We start from the raw sequence: 16,284 nt of genomic DNA, 5'->3' as shown, positions 1-16,284 counted from the left end.
ATGACGGTATGATACGCATGAATATACCTACATTATGCATGTTGTAATAAACTAATAAATATTGATTTTTGTCGTAGTTAAAAAAATAATGTTATTGGCCTTAAATCATCATGGGCGTAACTTCTGCAAGTTTTTAATGACTGCGTTTTGGTCAGAAACGCACACACTTGAATTACATAACAATATGCATATGGCGAGCGCGTTTATTATTGAATAGAACTTTCGAGGGTTTTTATAAATAAGCTATACATTAAAGAGATATTGAAATTCGATATTACGACGGGCTTATGAACTCAACGGCGCGTATTTTAAGTACGCTTCCTCCCGTAAATTGTTTACAGCCATATAGGCAATGACAAACATTTCAAATCATAATTCTTATTTCAAACTTTTTTCGGCTTCGCCGCATTATCATTAACTTTTGTACATTATACTACATACAACTAAGTTAACAGACACGGTATTCATATTAAAAAAAAAAAATCAATAATATATTATATATGTTCGTACGGAGTAAAAACAAAAAAAAACTTTTAGCGTTATTTATTTAAGTATTTTTTATTTATTAACAATTTTATGTATAAATCGAGCATACATTTACAATCATTCTTTATTTATAGTCTACGTCACGGTTTTCGTTATAAATATAGTTTTATTGGATGTTGGAGACTCGATATGTTTATTATTTTAGTGTTGTACAGAAAAAATAACATACATTTTCGCTGTCAATTTTTTTTTATATTCAACTCATATATAATTTGAATTAATTAAGTTATGTTCCTTATGCTTTCGAAAATAAAATACAATAATTAAATCACAAACAAATCGTCTGTCGCTCAATAAAATATTTCGTAAAAGCGCGTTTCCACATTCGCAGCGTATGTTTTTGGCAAATTCCTGTGAAGTGTCGTTTCATAACTGAAAATTAACTATGTATTAGAATAAAATAATGTACCTATACCTATCTAGGCACAACATATTTAACGTACGCACAAATGTATTGATAGATACGCGTATTCTCAGGTGCATCGTGCGTGGAATGGGATTAATGAAATAATGGTTTATGAATTATTATTGAATATTGTGAATTTATTATTACACTACACGTTACACATTATGTATGGTTATATGAATAAAATAAATAACATTATAAAGTTATATTTACCACAATTGACAATCCCGAACGTCAATAACAATATACCTATTACATATTTTGATGAAATTTGACGCGGTCCACCAATATACGACACGATAGTAATATGCAAACGATCAATATTATGTTGTTTTTATATACGTCGCTGAATAGTCTTATATTATTATCTATCCACCACTATTGAATAACAACGTCTATATTGTGAGGGAGGGGGCGTCCAACGGTTGCTTGCCACAATTTTAAATTAATGGAAAACAAATGTTATATTATAAAATTAAATTCTTATACATTGAAAATAAACATTTACGTATTAACATGAATATAATATTATGTCTTTATATTATATAATGTGAATATTGATGACTAATATTTATTATAATTTATAGGTAACTAGAAAATGTCTAAACAATTTACTCGTTTTATGTAAATTGTTTTGGTAATTTATAAAGGATCCATTACTTAAGATGTCATAGCTTGTTGTTTCGGCTTTAAGTGTATCAGATTAAAATTTTCAGGTTGAGAAAAATGTATTTAAATTACTATACTAAAATCAAACATAATATCATGAATTTCATAATTATTGACTACCATGGTAATACTATAAAAAGTATTACAGTAAACGATCGGTTGAGAAATGTAGTGTATATTTATCAAATTAGAAATCGTAAAGTGATTTATATACCACTATGAAAAAGTCAAAATTCTTTGATCTGGCAAGACCTCCTTATGAACATAACCATAATAATGATTAATTAATAATTATTAATTATCAAATTCGCGTCGAGTAAGAGTACGGGTTCTCTGAATAGCTCTCAAATGCCTCAATTTTCAATTTCGTCCACCCCTGTTTTACAGCCACTCCTTGATCTACGTGTATAAGTTACAAGAGTAAACCGGTCTAATTGTCAGATAACGTTACCGGTTATCATCGGAGAATCGGAAACAATTTCGAAAGAATATACAACTCGTAGCGACGGCTTCTGTGTTGGTAAGGGGAGTGGGTAACATTCGTTCGGGCTGTTATTGTTGTTGACGAAATAATATGAACGGGTGTCGAAAGCGGCGGCGTGCCGATTTGTATTTTGAGAATAATTATGAAAATAAAAAAACTGCTGTTCTCGGTGTCCTGCTGTGAAATTAACTTACACTGTAGGTACCTTTAATATAAAACTGCCGTGGGCGTGTGCGATACTGCGGTGTGTATTATATCGCATCTCTAGATAACAAAATGGATTATTAATATAATTTCGGTAATATCTGATTTTTTTTAAATGACGCCTTAAAACGTTGTTTCAATAACGATACTATTCTATGCCACTTATATTTCGTATTTAATTCTATTATATCAACTTAAGTGCGACCACCGCGACAATTATTTTTGACGACTTACATACGATAATAAATTGTTATTATTATCATAATTATTATGAGTTAAAAATAATACACGAAGGATGGCAGCCGGAAGTAATAATTAAAAAGTAATATCTTAAGTGTATAAAAATACAGTCTCTTAATTATACTTACATTGTGATATTGATATATATTTAGAATATAATATAATATGTAATAATGCACGTTGTCACGAATACAACAAACATTTCAAAATAACTGTGTGCGTATTAAATTTTTCTTTTTGCTTTTATTGGCGGAGTATTGTTGCTTTTTCGCCATTTGAAACGGTCAAAATTCTTCACTTCGAGTTTCAATCGTCTGTTATAATAATTGCTTGTTATTTTTCATTCTTTAAGTATCATTTCTGTATTTTACAATTAAAAATTAAGTGTTATTAGTATATACCAGAGAGGGCAACTGGCGGTCCGCGATCCTTGATTATCTGGCCCAACCTACATTTTCAAATTACATCATATAATTTTAAAGTTTATCATCTATACTCTATTATCTGTATGTATAGTCTATACCTCCATTTTATCGATATAATAATTGTTGTATAATAATTGTATATTTTAAATGACCCTCTTTTTTGCTTTCTACACTCTGGTCCACTAGATATTAATTTTCTAAAAAGTGGCCCTCTACTAACTTTAAATTGCCCATCCCTGGTATATACTTAATATGGTAAGCGGAAAAAATGACCACGGACAAAAAACCCACAGAAAAAAAACCCAAAAAAAAAATCCAATGGAAAAAAAACCCAAAAATTAAAAAAACCCACGGAAAAAAAACCCACGAAAATAAAAGTGTGTTTTATATTATTTTGTTGATTAACTCAAATACTATATACATAGTTATTTTATTTTGTGATAAAACAGTACATAATATTCAAACCACGGATATAGATACTAGTATCTATATCCGTGATTCAAACTATAAATATAATAATTAACAAATGTCATAAGTGATGATATCATCACAACATTACAGATAATAAAACATAATCATAATAATAATCGCAATAGTCGCAAAAATTATAGTATACATAAAGTTAATCGTGCTTTATTCGTGTGTTATATGAAATAGCTTCTAAAAAATTGTCAATTGTCCTTTTTCCTTCATTGTAATCCACGCAGTGCCTTCGCTGGTTGGTTCTTCCCTCAAGATACTTAATATATATAATAATTTTAAAAAAACATCATTTATGCTTATTGTACTTTTTTTTCTATTTACAGATTGTATAAACTAGATTAAATAAAAAAATATATAATAATTATATTAAATATAGATGTATTAACATTTATTTTTAATTAAAATTTTTTTGGAGGGCTTTTTTTCTGTGGGTTTTTTTTCCATGGGCTTTTTTTCCTTGGTGATTTCTTTTCTATGGGTTTTTTTTCCATGGGCTTTTTTTCGGTGGGTTTTTTTTCCGTGGGTTTTTTTTCCGTGGGCATTTTTTCCGCGATTCACTTAATATAACAACATATTGGTTGGTGCGTTGGGATGCAATTTCAATGTTTTGTTATCGGGCTTATAATCGTTTTGATTTGATTATCTGTATGAGTGTATAATATGTGATTTATATTATATACCATATGTACTATGGTAAGTCGATCCAATGAGTGCAGATTTATACTCCACTAGAATATTTTTTAATTTATGTCGAGCTAATATAACTTTTTTACGGAGGAGCTGACATTATTTAAATTTTAACTATTAAAAATCTATAACTTTTTTCATTTAATGGTTAGGTAGATCTAACAGGTTTCATGTTATTCAAACACGGCTAACCTAGTGTCCTGCTCTGTCGATTAAACTATATACGTTGGAGAATGAGTCGCGTACTCGCGTAGAATTCTTTCGAGAAACATAAATATATTATGTTTCAATGTAAGGTCGATGTATATAACGATTGTATTATTTCTTGTTGATTGAATTAAACGCACTCATGTTTTGTCAATGGTCGAGGAGAATTTATACACAAAAAACCTTAGGTACTAAGGGGAAACTTATGTAGCTGACCTTGGTTTATTCGATTGTCATCGTTTTATCGGAACAATTTCGGTGGCTTTGATCGGACTTTTGATTTGATCTTATATAATAAGTATGCATCGTTTAAGAGGAGGAAGGTGGTGCTTTAACATGTTTGCACCTCTTCAGTTTCACTCCATACTACCTGTCTTGTATTTGTTATTGCATGAGCGCTGTGCAAAACACTACGCTCACACAAATCCGTATGCAATAATTTCTACCGGAGTAGTCGCCGATAGTCTGATTGACTATTGAATTATAATAAATAATAACGTCCGGGGTGAAGTATTTTCGTAATACTAAATGAGCGTGATATCGTGTTATTTGTTATTTACTATTTGCGTCATTGAGGATTCTTCTACTCTATCCACCGGTCTGTCTCGTTAAGTACTAGAGCAGTTCTGCTCTGCGTCATCGTCGAAAGGTGTTCAATTAATTATGAAACACAGAAGTTTAAAAATAATTTCGTTCCTCCCACGCCCCACTCTAGTGTGCGTGTGTGTCTGCTATCTCTACAATTATTTTTTGTCGCGTACCGAAAACAAAATTTCGTTCAACGAGAGTTTTTTTGTCGACCTGTGGGTGGTTACCGTCTTGTTGAAATAGCGAATTCGTCCTATAATTGCATTATTACGGATGAACACGAAACCGGGGATCGTCTTTCGCTGTGACCTTTCGAGTCTCTCTCGATTTTGTCCGGCCAAAATTGTACAATATTTTTCTCGCTCATCACATACTAACGTGTGTAAACCGACAATACTACGGTCTACGGAAGGAAGGACGGCGGCTGTCGCCGGGTAGGGTATTGGACATCCGATACCGCCTAACCTAACCTAACCTACCGGGGGGCTGCCGCAAACAGAGTATATATACTGCTAACTCGGTACACTCCACCGCCGCCGTACAAACAAAATCGTACTCTGCCCTAGCAGCAGCTGTCTACTACTACAACCACATTATAATATTATTTCGTTCGCCGATCGATTCGGTCCGCCACTTGGAGGGGGCTATTAAATTCTTTGACATTTGGTTTTCATTTCGTTAATCCTGTTAGAATACTTATTGAACTTTATTTCCTATACCCCATGACAATGACATTAACAATGTAAGTACGAAACGGCTTACATCATTATAATAAAATGTACAATTTAAAATTGATTGATAACGGGAGCGTTTCGGAATCGGCATTCGGCGGTCACACTGTCGGGCGCGGTGAATCCGGGTCCGGCGCGGCTGCCTATGTGAAAAAAAAAAACAAAAAACAAAAAACACCGGCAACGTGTACACTAACTGGCCGCAAACGCCGGGTGCCTGCGACGGCGACGACGTGGCAACACTGTCGGACGGCGTTCGCGGCGCCGCCACCTACACTCCCTCCGCCCTGTAATTCGTATTTCGTCTCTTCCCTCGGACCGCCGGGCGCCAACGTTTGCGAAATCGAAAACCCAATGACGATAACGCTAACGCGGTAAGCCAGTAACGCACACCTACACAAAAACACGATCGAATACTCACACACACGCTGTCGTTTTACGATATTTTTGTACACAATAAATAATAATATCAATAATATTATCATAATCATAGACTCGTCAACGATAACCGTGTAGTGTGTATAACAATAATAATATAGTAATTAGTAGTAGTACTACAACTGTCAGCTGTAGTAGTGTAGTGGTATATTATTCTACGTAGTAGTAATAATAACGATTAACGATATTATGATAGTAATAACAATGGTAGTAAATAAACAATAATAAAAAGCGTAACACGGATGCACAACGAACCCAGTGTCATGCGGGACGGTATTAAAGAAAGAAACCGTTGCGGTGTAGGGACGGACTGATGAATTACTGATTAGGGAGGTGTAGTACTGCGGCAAGTCGTCGTGGTAGCGGCAGCGGCGGAGGAGGACGTCGTTTCGCAACAATGTCGACCATTATTTTCGGTACACGCTCGATGTTCTTCGCATCACCGCTGTCCGTCAACCTCCCGCACCCTCGACACGATGTCACAACACGTCGTGATATACGCCGCGGCGGACACACGTGGTCCACCACCTTCCGATTTACTCTCACCGGCACCCAATAATCTTCAGTCTGGTTTTCGTTCTCGTTACAGCGCCAACAAGATCGTGATCAGCAACGTGCCCAGCGGCGTTCGATTCGAACAGTTGGATCAGATACTGTTGCAGTTTGGCCAAGTCAAAGACATCGAGAAGCTCAGCCAACGCGATGGACCGACACAGGTCATACAGATCACGTTCGAATCCACCGAACAAGCACACAAGTAAGCTTATAAATGACCACCCATCCCGCCCCACCGAGCACAAACTAGATGTTCTTAGACAATCCAAGATAAGTTTCCCGTAACTATATGAAATTGTAAGCTTCTGGCTATATTTTTTGACTTATTTATTTGGATAATTTTGATTTCATGATATTGATCCAAATATTGTTTTCATAACGATTATGACAGGGTTGTGGAATTTTATAGAATAACCCAACTAATCACTAGGTATTCTAATTTATATTGTAAAATCTGTGTATGGTGTGTAGTGATCGTACATTTGTAATTTACTAATTAAATACATCTTATTTTTATAGTGCGTTAGCCAATTTACCAGGCTTAGAGCTTGAAGGTTGCCAGGTAAAAGTTGAACCAGCTATGGAAAGGAGAAATCGTAGTGCAATAAGACAAAGGACCTATGGCGCTCCTGGCGCTACTCCTACTATTGGGAACAGACAAACAGAGTTCCCGTTACGTATACTAGTGCACAGCGATATGGTTGGTGCAATTATTGGCCGAGGTGGTTCTACAATCAGACAAATAACACAACAGACAAGAGCTAGGTAAAATAATATAAGTTATTATGTATTATCTTATCAATTTAAAAAAGAAAGTTTTGGTTAAGTTAATCTGTTAAAAAACTTGTTTTAAATTATGTAATTGCAATATTAAATAATACATTATGTTCTAGGGTTGATGTTCATAGAAAAGACAATGTTGGCTCCTTGGAAAAAGCTATAACAATCTATGGTAATCCAGAAAATTGCACTAACGCTTGTCGTAAAATTTTGGAGGTCATGCAACAAGAAGCGACTAACACTAATAAAAGGTAGTTACTTATTATAAATTAAATTATAACTAACTAATTCAATGTATTAAATCTAAGAAATATATGTTACATAAATTTACAACATGGATCTCTTAATTATAATTTTTTAGCGATGTGATACTGAAGATCTTAGCTCATAATAATCTGATCGGTAGAATAATCGGAAAGGAGGGTAATACGATCAAGAGAATTATGTCTGAGACTGAAACAAAAATTACTGTATCTAGGTAAGTAAAAATCATATTTGTAAAAATTAGATAGTAATCAATAATTCAAAATAATTATAGCATAAATGACATCAACAGCTTCAACTACGAAAGGATAATTACTGTCAAAGGCTCAATAGAGAATATGTCTAAAGCAGAGGCTCAAATTAGCGCGAAGCTCAGACAGAGTTTTGAAAATGATCTACAATCGATGGCTGTAAGTATTTACTCGGCAATTATTATTTAAATAGAACCTAATATAGTTGAATTTACTGACCTTATATTACATTTGTGTACTTTTGTGTAGCCTCAAACTGTTATGTTCCCTGGACTTCATCCAATGGCAATGATGTCAGCAACAGGTATAACTTATCCAGGCCGCGGTGGTCCAACTAGTTATCAACAATTTGCGCCAGCACCATATGCTCCCATGTATCCATCTACCATTCCGCCAATTAACCCAGCTCTGGCTGCAGATGTACAGGTACACATACAAATTAATATAAATACATTACATTTTAAAAAACTTGATTTATTATTGTTTATTGCATATAAATATTATTTAATCTTAGGAAACAGCATTTTTGTTTATACCAAACAGTGCCGTTGGTGCTATAATTGGTACAAAGGGTTCTAATATCCGTAGTATGATAAGATTTAGTGGTGCATCAGTCAAAGTTGCATCCACAGAAAATGAAAAACAAGGAGTAGTAGGTAACGCAGGTGACGCAAACAGTGCACAACAAGCTAGTCGAAAAGTGACAATTGTTGGTACAGCTGATTCCCAGTGGAAGGTATAATAAAAATCATTTTTATCATAATTACTATATCTCGGAAGTTGATGAAACTCCTTTTTTAAAATTTATTTTAAGATATTTTGAAGTTATTTAACTAATTTCCACTAATAAATTTCTTTTTGGTCGTCAATTTCCAAGCATTAGTAATTTCCTATAATATGCTATGTTTAATTTAAATAATTAATTTTGTTGTTGCTCTTATACAGGCTCAAGGCATGATATTTGACAAGTTGCGGGATGAAGGTTTTGTCCCAAACAATGAAGAAGTTAGGTTGACAGTAGAAATATTGGTGCCTAGTAGCCAAGTTGGTCGCATAATTGGTCGTGGTGGATCTAATGTTAGAGAATTACAAAGAGTAACTGGATCTATAATTAAACTACCAACACAAGGATCAACTGATGGCACTGAAGATACTACCACAGTGCACATTATTGGTCACTTTTTGGCTACACAAGTAAGTAACTTATAATTTTATTTTGAATGCTTTTATAATAAAAATTATTAATATGCTTATGTTTAAATTTTTAGTCGGCTCAAAGAAGAATACGTTCGATGGTTGCATCTGGAGCAAATCCAGTGCCACGTCCACAACAACGCAACAGCAGACCCACAGAAACACCACAACAGTGAGTCGATGACAGTTACCATTAGTTCCTGGCAAATATATCTCCTCCACCGACATTAAAGATTTCTACGTAACAAATAATGATATTTGCATGATACATTATTGTTGTCGGTTTATTTGCTACAGTAACTAATGGCTGTCTTTCCTCACAACAAATTAAGAGCTACTGTTGACCTATAGGTCAAAGGAGGGGATGTGACTGATTGCGTGACCAAGAGTACAAACGATTGTTAGGGTATAGACGGAGACGATTTTTGTCTCCATCTACCTTTGACAATCGGCTCTTTTTATACATGATTAAAGTTAGGGATTTTTTTTTTAATTAAAAAAAAAGAGGGAGACAAAATTTTGAAAAAAATACCTTTTTTTTCCTTAAATTTATTTTTGATAAATTGTTAAAAGTTATTTAATTTTTAATTTATTAATTTTTTTTTGTTAATTTTTTTTTATATTTAAAAAGTATATATTATATATATATTTATATATTTATAAAAATTTTATAAAAAAAAAAAAATAACTATGGTAGGATGTAGCTCTCCCTTCCCAGGAGGGTTGCATAGAAAATGGAGATACAAAATTTCAATCTAAGTTACAACACCCCTCAAAATTAAAAACTAAAATAAAACATTTTTTCTAATTAACATCTTCTCCCATAAAACAACTTAAATAAAACGCAATCTATTATTACTTTTTTTTTTGCTCTTTTACCAGGTTAAAACATTGACCTGGCTACAAATTTAGCGATAATCCATCCATCCCCCACTTACAAAAATTAAACAATGCCACAGTAGCATTTCTAAATGGACTAGTAGGAGGTCTAGTCCATAAAATAATTGTTATACTATATTTAATTATAAATGATAATGTAAAAAATATATATTGTTGACATTTAACAATTTTGTCTCCAGCATCTTGTTCTAGACTTACATACTGAATAATCAACACATACTCAATTTATTATGGGCATTATATAATTATAAAATTATAATTAAAAATAACTGTCTGTGACTAAAAACATTGTGATTCACTACAATAGAATATTTTTTTGTAATTTACACACTACACACTAGTTAATATACAGTTTTATTGTTATATTTAAATTTAATAATATATATTTAGAACAAGAACGCTCTGACCAAGCAACCCCAAGCTTTACGAAGCGCTTAACCAAAGATTCACTATACATAGCTCGGTTACTGGGGGAATTATAAACAATTATTGACTTTACATTTTTTTTCGGTTATAAAAATGTCGTGAAACACTAATTATTATTATTATTAACGCAACTTCATGGGCATTTGAATATGTAACAAAAAAAAAATAAATACATTTACAGAATAATTGAAAGTTAATTAACTATTTTTATTACTATTATAGGATAGGTATTAGTAGATTCGTGGGCACATTTCCTCCCGTATCTATTTTTTTTGTTTTAAATTTATAATTATACATTCATTTTGTACTTGAAATAGTAGTTCAAATCCGTACAGACGGCCGTTTGTATCTTGAACCATTACCGATGTTGTCATATTTTACAATATCAACAAAATTATATTAGTTATAGTAGAAATTAAAACGGCTGATTGATATGATAACATTTTATATTAAGTGTACAAAAACGTAAATGGGGTTTTTTATTTACTACTGCTGGATATCCACCAATCCCTATTTACAATAATTATACATGTCTTACAACTTAAAGAAAAAAGAAAAAAGAAAAAAAAAAATTGGATTATTCAATAATTATGTGTATTTTAGAATTATATTATAAACCATTTATTATTTAATTTTTTTTGGCAATTTGAAATTGTGAAAATAACGTCATTTATTTTACATTTAACCAAAAATCAATATTACAAGATAATAATGAAAATAACTTTATTGTGCTCGTCTTTAGTATTTATTCTTATCATTTATTATTATTATTATATCTTCGAGTGCTTCATTTTTATAGTTAATCTCATTTTTGGGCTTTATTTTTTTTCTTGGACAAAATAATCACTGTATTTATGACATGAACGCATAAACATTTTTTTTTATTTATGTCTACTATTTATATTTTAAAGCTTGTATTTGTTGTTTTATTAGAATTATATATATATAAAAAAACAGTACAAGCTAATAACATGAATACCCAATTGGTTAACAATAATTTACCTATTTACTTGTTGATATTAATTTGAATTTAAAGAAAAATACTTGTACTTTTTATACAAAATATAATAATTGATTCTATTTAAAATAACAAAGTGTATAATTTAAATTACACTTGTTGATTTATATGGAATTAGTTGTTGTATAAAGTTCTGATTAAATTTCATCTCTAACACATTTTGAGGCGTTCAAGTCATTAGATAACAACAAAACTTAAGAAAAAAAAAAATATGTTTATGTATGTATTTAGATCACCCATAAGCCGTAAATAAAATAACACAAAAATTAGCATTATAATATTTATAGAATTATTGTACGCTTTATATTTTTTCCTTAAAAATTTTTTTTTTCAAAACTTATCATAGAATAGTTTGGTGAAAGGGTTAGTAAAAAAAATTAAATAAACGAATAATAATAATTAAAATACGAATAATGATTTATAAACTATATTTCCATAACACCACTGGTAGGTAAGCCGACTGTAAAAAAATTTAATAAAAATAACAAATATATATAATACTTACAAAAAGTAAAAAATAAATTAAGACCGCGAAAGAGCTAAGTAAAACGCAGGGAAAAAAACCACAACAGCCTCACCCGGACACAACAGGAGTATATATTATTTTGATATTTTTTATTTTTGGGGGGGAGGGATGTTAGGCGATAAGATATGCAGTTTTTTTTCTACAATCTGTCCATCAGCCGTTGAGTGCATTTTTTTCCAATGAATCCAATGTATCGTTTGTAATAGAATTATAATATCTGTGTATGCATGCAGTCAGGACTAAGATAATTATTTACGTACGTTGCATTTTGTATGAATTATTATTATTATATATATATGTGTCGGAGATATTATTATGTATTCGGTTATCTTGTTCTTGTTTAATTTTGACGACGTTCCGCGCGCTGTTAATTAGTTTTGTATACAAACGTGCATTTTATTAATATGTGTATAAGTGTCCAGTGTTTGTGAACGCTGTGTTACAGTCTCCTTTTTCTACCATGGGAAAAAAATTAAATTATTCTAGTTATAAAAAAATTTTAAAATAAAATAATAATCGTATATATGTATGTATGTATGTATATGTATAATATATATATTATATATAATTGTTAGTCTAATTATTGCTATTATTATACCTTTTTGCCTTATCAAGTCCTTAGATCCACTCTTCTCTGTTTTTCTCCGTCAGTATTTCTACCATTCTCTAATGTTTATAATTGCTACAAATAGATAGTTCAGTGGCATGCTCAGTTTTCTTGTAAGCAGTGCCTCAGATAATATTGTATAGAGATAAATATACTTAAATGACAAAAATAGGGCAAAGGGGAGTGGTATGGCACCACATTTACCATATGTAAACATGCTTCTGAGATTGTTTCTAACAATATTATATGTAAAGAAAAATAATTTTATAGTAAATAAGAATATAATAAAATCATATTTGAAATGCTATAAAGATAATATTTTCCATTGTAAGTATTAGTAGTTTACCAGTGTTTTGGTGGTCGGAAGTGCTAAAATTGTTAAATATAACTTTAACTAGGGATATCAGATTTATTTTTCAAAAATATGGGACGTTTTAAATCATACCTATTATACTAATTATTATTATTATGTGGATGTTAAATATAAGGTGGATGTGAGGGAATAATACCTTAAATAATACCTTATGGTTCAAGAGTTATAATATAAAAGTGTATTTTTACTTTGTAAATAGGTAGCATGTTTTTTTTGTAGCGAATAAATATTGACATTTTGAATATTAGGACCTATATTAACAATAGCTAGTATATTAAAAAATTAAATTGTATGTGAAATTTCTTTGTAAAAATTCTTAGTAAACATTTGGTAAGTAACTAAAATTACATTTTGTCTCAATGTAACATTTTTTCCCCTCACTTTAAAATAAACACCATATTCAATACCTACTTGAAGCAAATATAATTATAACAAATAATAATGTGATTCAGATATTATTATCATCATTTAAATTTTAAGATCCCAAACAATAATTTTATGATGCGAATGCATTACATATTTTTTTTTAAATATAATCTACATTGTTACATTCTTTTTCGTTTTTTTATTCATCACAATTAAAAATTTGACTTCAAAAACTTTATCATTATCACTGCATATAATATATATTACTGAACGTTTTGATCCAAATGAATGAAATACCATTCAGTTCTTCAAGCAAATTCAAATACAGTTTATTAAACAATAAAATATATCAACTTATGTTATTAATTAACTATGATTATTAATTATTGTGTCATACAAAAAACTAACCTTATTGTAATTATGTTATATCATGCTCTAAATCTGTTTTTATTGTATACAATATCTATAATCTAGATGTGTGTTATGTTATTTTTTATTGCATTATTATTTATTTAAGGTAAATATCCTAATCTGGGTTGTACTAAAATAACATACAATTTAAATACAGAATGTTAAACAAGTCAAAACTGTTTATGTCTTATGAATTGATGTCTATTGCAAGGTGATACTGTTATACACGTTGAAATATGTGCTTGTTATGTGCAGCATTTAACTGTGCAATAAGTATTTTACTTAATTATTGTTCATTAATTTTGAATTGGTATTAGGTGTATGAACACGAAAATTTATTTATCTTATGGTTACGTGGGTATTAGTAAATTTAGGAGTCTAGCCCCCCTATGCTGTGTTTATGCTAGTCTACAACCATTTATTTTTGATGTTAATAGTATAAGACACTCTGTAATTCAAAATTTTTTTGATTTTGTAGGATTTTTATCATGTACCTGTATACTTGCCTAATGTAATATATTACTATTAACTAATATGGATACACCTATTGTGTAGTTAGGTACTTGGTACTATACCACTGGCTAGTGCCTACTACTATTAATATTATTATAGAATTAAGATAGGATAAGATATTATATTTTCTTTTGAATTGTGTCACCGTACTGAACTTTTATGACATAATAATATAGGGGAACAATGGGATAACAAGATTCCTTTGTAGTCAGTGATTACAATTTTTACGAAACGACTTCAGAATACTTCACTTTTGTAAGTTAAATGATTTTTGATAAGAAAAAGTGAGATTTTGGTGAAATTAGTTGATATGACATAATATGACCTATCTGTGTTTTTATATTTTTCTCTCATCAAGCTATTTGAAATTGTCTACACTATTTTAAATAATTTTGAATCCAATACTTTTATTATTTTTAGTAATCCTAATTATATTAATTTTTAATTTAAATGTTTGTATTTTGTATAGCTGGAAGAAATATGTTCAGGTATAAAAGAATGTGCTAGGAGCTAGGACTATGTCTGCCTCATTTCATAGTGTGGGCAAGATAACTAATAAAGCAAATTATATTTATTTTTTCACTACCTATTTTTGTTTTATTACAATAGTGCAATTAAAATCCTTTTAAGTAAAATAATTTAAAACTTAGGAGCTTTAACTCATATTTAATATTTTATTAAAATGTTGTATTAAGAAGTTCAACTTAGTACAAATAGTTAATTAAAGATATCTCGTCTTACCCCATGGCTGCCAACATAATTCGTTAAAAACTATTTTATACTCTAAGAATTAAATTCAATTACTATGGTAAGTTTGGTAAGTATAGATTTATTTATTAATTTTTTTTTTGCTAAATTGGAAAGTGTATACAATAAACTATTATTTTATTTCGAGGAAAACATCTTAGGTACTTAGCCTATATAAAACTATGTACCTAATACCGGCGCTCTACACAATTTATTCGGTGAAACGTTACATAATATACCTACTATGTGACCTTAGAGATTTTAAACTTTTGAATAAAAATATATTTTATAGAATTTATAATATTATACTTGCTATTATGTTCTTATTGGTAAGCTATAGTTTAAAAATAATTTCAAATCGTGTTCGTGTACCGTGTGTTTCAGGGTTAGTTGTTGGTACCTATGCGTTTGAAATTTACCGAACATTTAACGAAATCTCATAAAATGAATTTGACGATATTAGTTTTAAATGTTTGCTTTCATGTAACGTATTTATGATGTAAATTTATAATTACAAGTACCTATACTATATTTGTATCATAAGTCATAAATTGCACTAAAAAACAAACATACATATAGAAAATGGATTATTTGTATTCATTGTTCGATAGGAAGTAAACCTACTAATATGAAAATTAAATATTTATTTAAACTTCGAAGTTTCTTTATCATATGAACAAAATGTAATTTCAGAATTTTGATACTCTATTAAGGTGACTTTTATTTTTCAATATTGGATTTATTTCAGTTTTACCTCCTAAATTGGTTTTAATATGTATATAAATTAAGCTTTCAAAGTTGTTTGTCGATTGGTTGAACTCTTGGCTCTAGACGTCAAAGTTCTAGAATGCGTTTTTGTTCAAATATAACCGTGCGTTTTTTTACATTAATGATTAATATCTCGTTGTAATTGTTTAGTTTGTATATTACATTGTTATTTATTTAAATTAAAAAGTAAACTTAGGTAGGAACTATAATTTTATAAACAGTTTTTTGATTAACATTATATTAAGATTTTTTCTAAAATAATTACAGTTCACAAATAACTTAACATTAAAACAATATTTTGCTACAAAATATCTAATAGGTATGTAATATATATCATATAATAATTACAAATTACAATACTCATTGTATATTAAGATTTCTTAGAAATCAACCTATCTTTTTGTTCGATAAAAATAACGATCTGCTATTGAATAAAAATATAAATTTGAATAAGATAATTTATATTTTTCAATTTAA

At 30.1% G+C, this 16,284-nt stretch overlaps 1 protein-coding gene across 5 annotated transcripts in view; it reads left to right on the top strand.

Annotated features, from left to right (window-relative positions):
- LOC111043190 (insulin-like growth factor 2 mRNA-binding protein 2) overlaps positions 1–9,656 on the top strand; it is a 45,864-nt gene extending 36,208 nt beyond the window's left edge. For 4 of the 5 annotated variants that reach the window (XM_022328090.1, XM_022328093.1, XM_022328094.1 and 1 more), the window contains 9 exons: positions 6,698–6,865; positions 7,183–7,428; positions 7,557–7,694; positions 7,805–7,921; positions 7,982–8,117; positions 8,208–8,384; positions 8,473–8,694; positions 8,904–9,152; positions 9,227–9,656. In XM_022328090.1, the coding sequence (XP_022183782.1) occupies positions 6,698–6,865; positions 7,183–7,428; positions 7,557–7,694; positions 7,805–7,921; positions 7,982–8,117; positions 8,208–8,384; positions 8,473–8,694; positions 8,904–9,152; positions 9,227–9,328 (1,555 nt within the window). In that variant the 3' untranslated portion in view covers positions 9,329–9,656. The remainder of the gene's footprint in view (positions 1–6,697; positions 6,866–7,182; positions 7,429–7,556; positions 7,695–7,804; positions 7,922–7,981; positions 8,118–8,207; positions 8,385–8,472; positions 8,695–8,903; positions 9,153–9,226) is intronic. The other variant, XM_022328091.1, reaches the window with a different exon arrangement.
- Positions 9,657–16,284: the final 6,628 nt, after the last annotated feature.

The sequence above is a fragment of the Myzus persicae genome, unplaced genomic scaffold, assembly GCF_001856785.1.
Source record: "Myzus persicae strain clone G006 unplaced genomic scaffold, MPER_G0061.0, whole genome shotgun sequence".
Lineage (NCBI taxonomy): Eukaryota > Metazoa > Arthropoda > Insecta > Hemiptera > Aphididae > Myzus > Myzus persicae.
The sequence above is the reverse complement of the archived record's forward strand: the minus strand, read 5'-3'. Positions and strand labels throughout refer to the sequence as shown.